At 45.6% G+C, this 13212-nt stretch overlaps 1 protein-coding gene across 2 annotated transcripts; it reads left to right on the forward strand.

Moving 5' to 3' along the window:
* The first annotated feature begins 1330 nt into the window (after positions 1 to 1330).
* On the forward strand, positions 1331 to 11367 carry rnf152 (ring finger protein 152). Of its 2 annotated transcripts, none has more exons than XM_008308330.3 (2): positions 1331 to 1547; positions 9656 to 11367. In XM_008308330.3, the coding sequence occupies exon 2, from the start codon at positions 9820 to 9822 to the stop codon at positions 10459 to 10461; it is 642 nt and encodes a 213-aa protein (XP_008306552.1). In that variant the 5' UTR covers positions 1331 to 1547; positions 9656 to 9819; the 3' UTR covers positions 10462 to 11367. The 2 variants fall into 2 exon arrangements, with proteins under 2 accessions (XP_008306552.1, XP_008306553.1); XM_008308331.3 differs by lacking the exon at positions 1331 to 1547 and adding an exon at positions 3540 to 3747.
* Positions 11368 to 13212: the final 1845 nt, after the last annotated feature.

Raw genomic sequence — 13212 nt, forward strand, 5'->3', positions numbered from 1 at the left:
CTCTCAGGCTGTGGTTGATCAGCTGACACATGGTGATTAACAGATGTGATTGGAGAATACCCTGATACTGAGTGTCTGAGCGCCACCTATCTGTGTCTCTGTGTTGTGACTGTAGGATGAGCTAAAGGTTAGCCTTTAGCCCACACCCAGAGCTAACAGTTAGCCTAACTCAGCTACATGTTTCATGGCCCTCTGGACTGACCTTTGGTTCCATCTACACCTGGTTCTGTTGACTTGACACCAAATGAATGTTTAAATGTTGTCACCTATATTTACACACACGTTGAATTTCACTTGTTGTGTTGAGGTTCTGATGGTTCTGATGGTTCTGATGGTTCTGATGTTTGTATCTGGACTGAACGGAATCAGACAAACACCGACTGAATGAGTGTCAATTAAAAACAAAGGTCTCTGATGAAGGGGGCAATTAAAACCCCAGCAGTCCACATTAGCAGATCAGACTCCATTTTCATGAACGCACTCTCGTGTACATAAAACATTACCCAGAATCCCCCTGCGGAGCCTGAAGCGCTGTGATCAGACACTCACGGCGTCACGTGCTGCGTTGTTGTCTTTTCTGCAGCGTCGTGAGTTTGATTCATTATCTTCTGTAATTAAAGTGAATCTATCAGAGTGCTGACACTGCACCGGGTCTATCAGGGGCTGGCAGGTACATAAACACAATGTGTTAAACTGTGCGAGTCACAGGAACAAACTGTACGCGGTACCGATTGTCCCCACGCTGCATCTGATTATGGTCTGACAGCAGCAGGAAGTTCTTCACACTCAGTGAGGACTCTCCACGTTCACACTGTTCTCTGAGGGGACGCTGGAGACGGCTCTGACTCAGAGACAGTTCCTGGGACTGTCCTCAGTGCCTGCTGCTAGTCTTTGGTTTTAAATTCCTCTGGTTCTGGTTCCGTTCTATTTTTTTTTAAAGCATTGAGACTGCACTAGGTCAAAGGTCTTCCCCAGTTCCTGGAACTGTTTGTGGTTTTTAATTGTGACATAGGTGTAAATATGGATGTGGCCCCGCCCACACCTGATGACTGCTGGGATTGGCTCCAGCTAAAGGAGCTAAAGGTTAGCCATAGCATCTAATTTTTTTTTTCTCCTAGTCATGGACCAAATCACGGTGAATCAGTTCCTCATCAAGACTAATTCTTCTGTTCACTTTCCTACACGTCGTTAACTATTATAACTATTTTATTATTATCTATAACCGTTTGTCTCTGTGACGAGGATTGACGGGGGAGGCTGGGGGGGAGAGTGGAGGGGGCTTTAAATATCTGCGACCGCCCCTGGAAGTCACCAGCTCACCGACAGAGGGAGGAGAAAGAGGGAGGTTCCTGCTCTGCTCCTCCGTGTTTTCTCTCAGAGCAGAGGAGGAAAAACAGACGCCCACGGGAACCAGGCCGAGACGGAGACACGGTTTCACGATCTGTGTTCCTGCTGCTGCTGCTGCTGCTGCTGCGTCCACCTGAGCAGAGGAGCGGGGTCGGAGAGACACGGGGCGACACGGGGCGACACACAGAAAGAGTCTGAAGGTGAGAACGCTGCTCGTTGTTTGTTCCTGAATCTGCTGCGGAAACTTGTTTGCGTGTGGAAGGATTTCTTTGTTTCGGCAGTGACAGTATGAGCAGTGGAGGCTTCATCATCATCTTCATCATCATCTTCATCATCATCGTCATCCTTTGTTCGCAGACTTCACTGTGTAGAAAACGTGTAATTGTGCCTTTATTACACACCGTCTGCTGCTGCTCCTGAACGACACCTTGTGACGTGTGTGTGTGTTCGTGTGTGTGTGTGTGTGTGTGTGTGTGTGTGTTGACGGCGCCTGCATTCACAGCATTGTTGCTGTGATTAGATCTGAGATAAGAGGGAACAGCAGTGAAGTGAACTTTCACCTCTGCTGTTCTTCAACAACAACAACAACCATCACAAAAACATTAACATTTTCCCGCAGCATTCCCACCAAACTCCACACAGGTGTGGGTTCAACTCCCAGCTGACGCCTTCCATAAACCAAACAGTGAGCGTCTGTTTGTTGTCCAACCTCTGGCTGTTGGAGACACGCCGCTGCCGTAGGTCGTGTCTGAAGAACTGCTGCGAAAAGTTGTGGTGGAATCAAAGTCCACGCAGCCGAGATTAGAGAAGAGACGTTCTGTACTACTACTACTACTAGTACTACTACTACTACTACTAGTACTACTACTACTACTACTGTGTATCTACACGCAGTACTTCCTGTCCTGTACACATTCTTGTTGTCATTCATTGTTGCTGGGAATTCCGGGTCCAGACAAACCAGAGTCTGAACGATCCACAGACGGGGGGAGGGGACTTAACAAAGTTCCGTGGTCGGCTGTTCTGTCGGTCACCACATCAGTCAAACGACTGGTTAAAAACAAAACCAGTTCTCAGAACCGGTTATTCAGGAACGTCGTCCTGTCGCCACCTGTGGTCGTTTACAGTCTGTGGGTGGACAAGGCTGCTGAATGTGCATGAGCATCACCTTGAATCACCACACTCTAAAGTCTGGGGAGGGGGGGGGGGGGGTGAAGGTCACTTCCTGAAACAGCAGGACTTCTCTGAGTCTGACCATAATGAGCTTCCTCCTGGTCCCTCAAACTTCTCGTCTCTTCTCGGTGTGAAGGCGACTCAGCAGCAGTGGTGGAGAGGTCAGAGGTCGTGTCAGAAGGAGGAGGCAGTGTTTGAAGGGTGTGAACAGTGACTCCTGGTTGTGATCTCTGTGTCTGTTTCTGCTTCTGTTTGTGGTTTTTATTGGTCGTCCCTGAAGTTTGGCCTCTCAGCTGACTGACCCCCCCCCCCCCCCCCCGCTCCTCCTCCCCCCTCCATCATTTACCCGTTCGTCCTCTCTGTACAGCTCCCTAACCTTCCACTGTCTCCTCCATTAACTTCCCTTTACCTCATTTGCATCTCGGCTCTGCGCTGCCGCCCAAGTGTTCTCCTGGAGCGCGGTGGATAATTGGTTCCATCTGTTGGGAGACGGCAGCAGTGTCAGACTGTCACGACTTTGAATGTCATTTGATTCAGTTTGGACTTGAGGACAGAAGTCCTGTCTGAGCAGAGGACCGTTTATCAACCGTCCGTCACCGGTGTCAGAGGAGGGAACGCCGACGCTGCTGCTCTGAACTTTTTAATGACGCTGAAACCGGGCTTTTTCAGTTCAGATCTTCTGATGGAGCATCTCTGGTGGTTGCTGGTTCAATTGCTCATAGGGGAGTGAGAAAATATTGATTTCACGAACCGTATCAACATTCCACAGCAGTGTATGGATTTTTTTATTTACGGTTGTTACAGATTTGATGGCAAAACAATAATTCTAACAGATTTTTTTCTGTGTATTTTCTTAGAAAGGAGAAATCTTTTTCTGTGTATTTTCTTAGAAAGGAGGAATCTCTCTCTGTCTCTGTCTCTCGTTCTTGTCGGTCTCTCTCTCTCGTTTGTCTGATTGTTTGTCTGATTGTCTGATCAGGTTTTCAGTCTTGCCTCCTCTGTGGCTGCAGCGCTGCACTGAGATGAGGTTCAGATGAGGAAGTGTCAGGTCGTAGACTTCAAAACAGGAAGTGGCAGGAGACTTAATTTCTGTTTGAAGACATGACAGCTAAGAAGCAGCGTGTCCATTTGGACCTTCATGGACATCACGCCCACAACGGGTCTGATCCCTGATCCTCAAAGCCAGTCTTTGATCTGTGGGTTTATTCCTTTGACAATGTCTTCAAGGTAAATTGAACTTTTTCTTGGATCCAATCAGGTCCTAGATCCACATTTTGTCGTCATGTATTTGATTTCTGCAGCATCAGGTAGAGGTGTGAATCTGGTGATAGAAAATGAACCAACACCAGGAATATTGGACTGGGAATTGGTGATAAAAAAATCAATAAGTGATCAATGACTGAGGAGATCGATACAGGATCAGGAGATACTTCAGAGTCTTGATGTTTCCTCACAGCCTGAGACACAGTCACACCACAGGACTCTCTACAGTGTTGGTTTGGAGGAGGACAGTGAACCTGTGGAGCAGATGTTCTCCTCAGACTGGGATCAGTCACTGTCTCCCTGCCGCCCCCTGCTGTTCTTCTGGTCGTCTCCTGTCATGATGGATGTTGTTGTTGTTGTAGACGGTAACGAGCGGTGGAGAAATCACTCAGCTGCCTCCCACCCTCACCCTCAGAGGTGAGGAGGAACGGTGACATCACTGTTCTCCACCGCGGTCATAGAGCAGGAGGTCAGCTGCAACAGGAAGTGGCCGTCCGACCACTGGCCAGTCAGTGTGTGTGTGTGTGTGTGTGTGTGTGTACAGACTAACAGGAAGTTGGTCATAAACCTCCCGTGTTCTTTGTTTTTCTTTGGTCTTTACGACGGGACACAGACCAGTGGAGTCTGTGTCTCTGTGTCAGTGAACGTGTGGTGAAATGATGCAGACATGATGGATGGACTGCAACGTTTATGGTCGATTTATGACAGAGGAGGTCATAAAAAACAGAACAGGAGGGGGGAGGGGGGAGAGGTGTCTCTGGGACAGGAAGTACAAGTCTGTGTGTGTGTGTATGTGTGTGTGTGTGAAGCTCACTCTCCTCTTTCTACATTGAACAGTTTGTTAATAGAGCTGTGCACCTGTGATGGGAACAGGTGACACACCTGTACTTGACCTCTTGACCTTTGACCAGCACGTCCAGACACAGAGCCGTCAAAGACGACTTTGGTTAAATGTTTAAAACCATCTTTTCTTTGTGTCTCTTAGAACCAGCGTCCATTTCTCTGTCAGTTCCTCAGGAAACCACACTGAAGAAAAAAACACACCAATTACCACACACACACACACACACACACTCCCTCAGTGCCGCCGTCGTTCCTCTTCACCCAGACTTCTGACCCACTTTCGCTCCCACACCTGTGGGGGGGGTCGTCTCCTTCATCGTCCTCCTCCTCTTCATCACATGTCACAGTGACACAGGTTCTTGCCGACACACAGCCCTCATTTCTTTAGTGTCGTTTATCTGTAAATCTGGTGGAACTGTCGTCACCAACTGCCCCACAATTTTCATTTTCAAGGAAATCCAGGTGTTTCAAGGACGTTTCCCTGGACTGAAAAGCAGTTTTGGACACAGCTCCCCCTGCCTCCGCCTCCGTGCCTCATTTCACTTTCAGATTGGACGCGGAGACTGAATTTGGAAACAAACCCTGGCTGTGTTGTGGCAGCTCGCTGCTGTGGAGGTGTGGAGAAAAATGAATGTGTTTTTGCCTGCGGCGGTGTCAGGCAGCAGCCCCGGAGGAGAGTTGTTAATATGGTTGTTATCCCTGGAGAGGAGGCGCTTCCTTTTTCAGGGTGACCTGCTGGTTTGAACCTGGCACAGCTTGTTTGGGGGACAGTCACAGGGAGAGAGGGGGAGAGGAGAGAGGAGAAGTGTGTTGTTACTGCGGGGAGAGCGGTGGCTGCGTCTGTGTGCTGTGGTCTGTGAGGGCGAACGAGGACGGAAACCTCAGTGGAGACGGAGAGACAAAGAGAAGAAGGATGAATAATGGACAGGAGGTGGAGACGAAGGTGGGCCGAGGGTCTGATGTCTGATGAAGACAGGGATGTCACGGTGTGGTCCTGGGTCAGTGGTGACCCACAGATGATGAAGATGAATATAATATTGATATAATTATATCTGAACAGTCAGGAGGTCAAAAGGATGAAAAAAATTGATATAATTATATCTGAACAGTCAGAAGGTCAAAAGGTTTGAAGGACTTAACACTCAGACGTCTCTCACCTGACCCTGGAAACGGGTGAATGATCACATGGTCAGATGTGATGTTTGTGATTGTTCAACCTTTTGGACCTCAGGTTTTTTTTTTTTTCATTTCTCAAAGACAGTGAGATTCTGTTCAGTGATTCGATCCCTGATGGAAACTTCCTGTTGAAGTTCAGTCACTTTGAAGTTGACAGCTGTTTGTTCAGGTCAGGACTTTGATGCAGCACTGATTACTGGACCTTTGTTCTCACTGTTGTTGTTTAGTGACTGGATTTGGATGAATGATCAAAAATCTAGATAGACTTTTTAATGATTAATTTATCGTTAAAAGTGTTTTTCTTCTCTGTAATTGTCCTGAAGCCTGTTTTTATTTCTCCTGATGAGAACACACATCGTTCCTGTCTGTGACCGTCAGAGGAACATGAATACTGGATGTTATTAAAAGCCTCTGTTGCTCCGTCCTTTGTTTGGACAGAATGTACCGGCTAATGAGAAAAAAGCCCCGAAGGCCTGCTGCGTCTATTACCCAGCAGCCCGCTGGGGAGCCGCTAATGAATAGGCAGGTAGCTGGAGATGGATGGAGCCCTGATTGAAATGAATTTGTGTTGGATGATGACGACAGCATCCAGCGAACGTCAACGGTTGGACAAGGACTCGGGGTCAAAGCAGTTTTTTTCACCTGTGATGGGAAAAACGTTCGTTGTGTCTGCAATGTTTGGAATTTTTTGCATCCATCCATCCATCCATCCATCCATCCATCATTCCTCCATGTTGTTTGAAACCCAGTCCCTCCCTGACTTTGTTTCCATGTTTCAGCTCTGACAGACTGTCATCTCAGCAAACGCAGACTGTTTATAAAAATAGACCTGGTTGTTATTTTTGGAGATTGAAGTCTGTGCTGAAGAGCCTGAAAACTTTCTCCTGCCTGGAACGTAAATACCAGTCACAATATTACCTATCCATCCTTCTCCTGCACCTCCTCCTCCTCCTCCTCCACCTCCTGCTCCAGTTCCCTGCTTGATCCCATCAGGTTGTTTCTTATCTCCTCCTCTTTTTAATTTCTCCTTTCTATGTTTTTGCTCCAGTTTCTTGATTTTGTCTTCATTGACTTTTTCGTCAAACTCTTTCTTCATCTCTTTGTTCCAGTGAAATCCCGTCTTCATTTCACTCCGACTGCCTCTGCTGCAGCGGGCGATCACAGTCATGACGACCTCGCAGCGCTGATTCCTGATTCTGTCGGTGGTTGTCGTAGCAACGTGAGGCCGCCGCGTGTCAGTCCTGGTTTCTTTGTTAGGCTGTAGCTGCCGTCCTGCAGGGCCAGATTAGCATTCAGCTGCAGGTGCTGCTCACCTGTCACCAGGGGGGGCTCACCTGCATCAGGGCGGTGGATGTTGTTACGTGGACTAGGACTTTTGTACCGGACTGATATTATTTAGTCCAATATGGTTTAGATGGGATTTATTTGATATTTAAACATTGAATTGTTCTCATATTTTGACCCAGGACAGTTTCAACCTGAGACAGACTTTCTCTGCTGCGGCCGGAATCAGTTAAAACCCAGAGAAGTTTTTCATGGACTCGGGGTGACCTCGCTCAGGTCTGATGGGATCAGCACAGCAGCATCAGCAGTATGCTGCTGTCACTGCCTGTCACTCACATGCATACAGATGAGGTCATTCATGCATATGAGAAGTTGTGGTGTCAGTCTGTTGGTGTAGGAGTCCGTGTACGCGCCCAGTCCTCCCCTCACATGGACTGGAGTTAATTATTCATGGGAATTCATGTCTGAATAATCGGAGGCGTCTGAGACGTGTGTGGAACAGGAAGTGTTTTATTGACTCCTGTTTGAAACATCTTCAAAGACACAGAGCTAACCAGTGTAAACCCAGGGTCCACCGCTGGACCGCAGACTCTATTTTTATCAACAGCTCTTCGATAAATCAGATGTTATAAAACATCATATATCTTTTTTTTTTTTTTTTTCATTTTCTGAATTTGCTAAGTCAGCAGCTCTTTTTCTGTACAACAGCAGGGAGCTACTTCAAATTACCTGTGTGATTTATCAAATGGACCGGGATCTAACCAGGGCAGGAAGGCGGTGGGTTTATGACCCATTTTCTTTCACAGCTACAGAAAGAAAATTCATACGAGCACCGCTGCAGTGGTTTCTGCAAACTGTAATTTCACTAATGCACAAAACCATAAATAAGGTGGTGTTAAAAAGACGTGGTGGAATATCGCACTCCTACAAGGACCAGAGAAGGAAGATACAAGAGACCTGTGGACGAGGAGGAAAAGATGGTGTGAAGTCAAAGCAGGAAGAGCTTTTTATTCATGAGAGCAGACGCCAGCAGAGAGAGAGAGAGAGAGAGGGGGTTTATGGGAGTATTGAGCCACAAAGCATTTATGTCAGATCAAAGCTAATCTTGGTCTTTGGGGGGAGGATTTGGTAAAACCCTGGGCCGTCTTCTTCTAACCAGCGCAGGTGTTTTTCTCCACCTTACTCATCTTCTCCTCAAAGCTCTTTCTCTGCTTCATTTTTTTTCCCCCATAAATTTTAAAGGATTATACGCACTTTCTGATGAACACGTCAAACTTAAAGTGCAAAAGAACGAGGTCACCTAGTGGCAAAAGTGAAATCTCAGCTGGTCATAACCTGCTCTCAGCCATAAGAGGCCACAGATCCAGCCTGATGTTCTGAACGTCATCGGTTCACCGCTCTGGTCAAGACGTTCTTCCAGACACAGACGGATTATTCAGTTAATTTTCAGTGTGTTCTGGTGTAATCGACAAACAAATACATGCATAGCAGAAGAAGTTGAGTGGGGAAGCTACAAAAAAAAAAAAAAAATACTCCTGTCAGAAGAAGTTGAGTGGGGAAGCTGAGGTGTGGGGCTCAGAGCGCCATCATGTGTTCAGACCTGTCAGTGAAAGAATCCAGAAGGACATTTGGTCCAAACTGTTGATAAATAACAGGTTCAAATAAAAAAAAATCAAAAAATCTGTAGCAGTCAATCACTACACCTTGACTTGGACACCTTGACAGTTGATCCCTGAGGCCACAGGTCTGTAGAGACCGTGGTCTAAATGAATCAAACCAACAGACCAGATGGTAACACGCAGCTCCGGGCGTGTCCTGGTGAAGGCAGTGACAGCAGAAGAGCTGGGAATTCCTCAGAACTGTCCAGAAGGAGCTCATTACAAGATGGGAGGTGTTTGCTGCAGGAATGTCCTGAACTCAGACACAGACACTGACACTGACTGAGTGATAACTGCTGGGTTTCATGATGAATTTAATCTGGAACAAAGACTCACAGGCTCTCCTTGTTCTGTGACATCCTGTTTATGGATTAGATGAGATGAGACTTTGGTCGCTCTGGGCTGAAGAGCTGCTCTTTTCTGTCCAACCACCTCCTCCTTCTATTCCTCCTTCCTTTGTCTTTCTTACCTTGCTCGCCCCTGCTGTCTACTCACTGTCAGGCCCACAGGGTGAATCTGGCCGCCAAGGAAGCGAGAGGAGAGACAAATCTATTCGTCTTCCCTCCTCAGCAGTTTTCACACTTTGGTAATTTGGATAGAAAAAAAAACACACACACAAAAAAAAAAAAAACCCCAGAGTCGACAGAGACCATTGTGTCTCTGACTGTTTTCTTGGGGCTGTTGTGACAGGGTTTAATCATCTATCAGAGAAATCTGTTGCTGCTTCTGCTTGGATTAACACGGTGGATGTGATATTAGAGTAGAGTAGGAGGAGAAGACGGGCGCTTCAAATAAATCATTGGAAGAATTAAAACAGATACTGAGGCAGGGGGCGCTGTTGTCTCACTTTCTGACATTTGGTGTAAATGTCAATGATTAATTCCTGTTTTCTCTTTTCTTTTCTGCTGCAGATGGATGATGGTTCCAGCAGCGCAGGTCTACACAGGTAGACGGCCGTACAGAACCTAGGGCTGGAGCCGGCTGCACATCTCTAACTACTGAGGGAGTCGTACAGACTTTGGCTCATCACTAAAATAACATTTCCACCTGGGCACAGTGTCAGCGTGTTACCAAAATGGACACCCTCTCTCAGGATTCTCTGATGGAGTGTCAGATCTGCTTTAACTACTACAGTCCACGCCGGCGGCCCAAACTCCTGGACTGCAGGCACACGTGCTGTTCGGTGTGTTTGACACAGATGCGCAACACCCAGAAGGAGATCCGCTGCCCGTGGTGCCGCAACGTGACCAAGCTTCCGGCAGGTCTTTCTGTTTCCCAGCTCCCAGACGATCCTGACGTGGTCACCGTCATCGCCATCCCTCACACCTCGGAGCAAACTCCAGTTTTTATCCGTCTGCCGAGTAACGGCTGCTACATGCTGCCCCTGACTGTCACCAAAGAACGTGCGATGGGGCTGCCTGGCGAGCTGGGGTGTCGCTTCCTGCCTAGTGGGGGGCAACAAAAAGGGAGTGTCACCGTGGTGACTCTGCCAGAGCAGCATCCTCTAGACCTGAACATGGACCTGGAGGCAGTTGGACTGGAAGGAGCAGATGGAGACAGGAGGGTCAGTGGTCCAGTTGGTGGAGGAAAGGGTTCCACGTGGACAGGTGTGTGCACTGTTATCCTGGTGGCCTGTGTTCTGCTCTTTCTCCTGGGCATCGTGCTGCACAACATGTCCTGTATCTCCAAACGTTTCACCGTCATCTCCTGTGGATGAAGGTGGTCAGGAAGGAGGAGGTGGAGGATCAGAGTTCTGCAGAATCTCTTCGACCACTCGCTGCCACCTCCGTCCTCTTTGGACCACCGTCTGGCTGTGCCATCTTCTCAGGTTAGGAGTGTGGAGTAAAGTCAGATCAAGGAAAACCAACGATGATGAGATGATGAAGACCAATTGGAGAATCACAGATGGTCTGAGAAAAAACCTTTATATGTGCAGGAGATGGGAACGAAAAGGGAAAACAACAAAAAAAAAACCTTTTACCTTTTTAGGGTGGAATGGAAACCAGGTTCTGGACAGTCTGGTGGTCTTGTTGTGTGGTGAACTTTGGGCCAGGAACTGTTCAGACAATCACTCCCAGTACAGTAATTGCCAGTTTAGTCTGTGGTTTGTAGAAGTCAGTCTGTTAAAGTAGTCTTTCTTTAGTTGTGTGCTGGTTTGTGGCACTTCCAGTCAAGGTGTCACTTACAGACGTAGACCGTGTCCCATCTGGACCTCTGATGAAAAACTACTGGGTTTTCTGTTAATACTTTTTTTCCCCCACAAACCAACAGTTGCCATGATGACGCCATGTAGGTTTGAAGAATTTACAACCATCAGATGTTAATGTTCAGTTATGCAAAAAAAAAAGAAAAAAGAAAAGAGGGAACTGTTGTAGGGTTGGTTTAGCAGGTCATAAATGGGCAGTTAGCAGCCTAGTGTTCCAGTCGACACATTTGGATTAGGGTTTGTTTTGTACGACCTACTTTATTTAGGTGAAATAGTCTGCACTACTTGTAGTTTGTGGTTGTGAACTGGCAGGAAAGTAAGTCTTGGTTTTCAGTTTCGGAAGATTTACCTTTTGTGAGTGAATAAAAAAAAAGACTAAACCGCCTGGGAACGAGAACAGCATCCGGAGCTGAAGATCCTGAAGATCCCCATAACATCAGGCTTAACAGTCCATGGTTGTTAGTCTCTTACTTTTGGACATGAAACATTTTCATCATTCTCTCTTTGATTTGTCAGTCCGTCCATGTTGATTCTTTCCCACGGACTCTGCTGAACAATTGGTTGGCCTTGACCTCCTTCACACAAATCTTCTTCTAAGGAACCGTTACCAGCAGCCCCACCCCTAACACACACACACACACACACACACACATCTATTGACTCCTCATCTCTATACATCTGTTAAAGGAGAGGAAATGGTGGATATATGTGGGCTCAACCGTGCAATTGTCTGTTTGTGGAGGTGGGGGGGAGGGGGGGGAGGGGTCACTAAGAGGTCAGCAGTGGGCATGTGCTGAAGGTAATGAATGTGATATTGATTTACCTGCTCCTGACACTGGTATATTAGTGGGGATTGATGCATGTGTGTGTGTGTGTTTTTCTTCTTCTTCAGTGTACAGCGCACACACCAACACACACACACACACACACAAACGTACAGGGTAAATGCATTTGTGTGTAGAGGTTTCTTGTCAACAGAACTGGATTTTAGTTTTTTTTTTTTTTTTAATAAATGTTTTACCTTTTAAACTGTTTTCCACCAATGGATGAAGCCATTTAGTGTAAACGTGAACTCCCAATATATAAAATATATTTAGGTCAAGTTTCACGGCACTGCAGCTTACCTATGTTTATATTATATTATATTATATTATATTATTTTATATTATATTATATTATATTATTTTATATTATATTATATTATATTATATTAGGGGTTCACATCAAAAGCAAACCAAACCCTCTGAACATGAAGGACACAACTGTCTTTTTGGGAGGGTTTGATGAATACAATTTAGTAATAAATTCATTACTGAATAAAACGTTCTTTTAGGTTCTAAGTGCTTTCTATTACTTTTTTTTAAAAGATTTGCCACATAACGCACAAGTATTTTATAACCCGAATTTTAAGTGTGTATATTTTAAGTACAGTATATATTAATATCTTTTTGTTATCTGCTCTTTCTTATTAATTAATTCTCATTATTTATATTTACATTTACATATCATATATATATATGTGTGTGTATATATATATATGTTTAAGGGGTATTGGTATTAAAACATCTTGAAAGAGTAATAAATACTACATGACCCAGCAGGGAGCAGTCTTTGTCGCTCCACCTTTAATTCAATTTGAACGTTCTGTTAACCGCTCAATATGGGACAACAGTAATGTTATGTTGTTTTTCTGTGAATGCAGATGGTACAGACTAAAGACAAACAGTGCTGCTTTACAAATGAGCAAATACCAAAATAGTGTTGGAAACATTCACATATACTGTAATGTTTTTTGTGCATTTCCAGTCATCTGTTTAGACTTGTTTTATATGCAGCAACTGCTCCCGTGGCACATTTTCCACAGAACATAACTCTGGTGATAACGTAAGGAGAGGTAAACAAAGGTTTGTCATTTTTGTAGCTGTGTGTAAACTGTTGTCAGATGTTTCTGTGGTAGTTTCCTGCTTCCTTCAAAGGTGAGCAGAAGCAGGTTTATTGGTGACCAATAAAGGAAAACAAGGCTGTAAATCTGAAATATACAGGCTCCAGGGGTCTTTGTTTTAATTTGGTATTTCTACACAAAGGATTTGCTTATGCTCCAGGGGTCTTTGTTTTAATTTGGTGTTGCTTACGTGACCTAAGTATTTCATGAGGGCATTAAAAGCTCATATATATAATTATAATTTGAATGTTGTGAGTGTACAGTTAATATCATTACAAAAATGGCAATCAAATTCAGCTCTGAAATACAATTTTCATGTA

This window comes from Cynoglossus semilaevis, chromosome 3 (genome assembly GCF_000523025.1).
Source record: "Cynoglossus semilaevis isolate Cse_v1.0 chromosome 3, Cse_v1.0, whole genome shotgun sequence".
NCBI classification, from domain to species: domain Eukaryota; kingdom Metazoa; phylum Chordata; class Actinopteri; order Pleuronectiformes; family Cynoglossidae; genus Cynoglossus; species Cynoglossus semilaevis.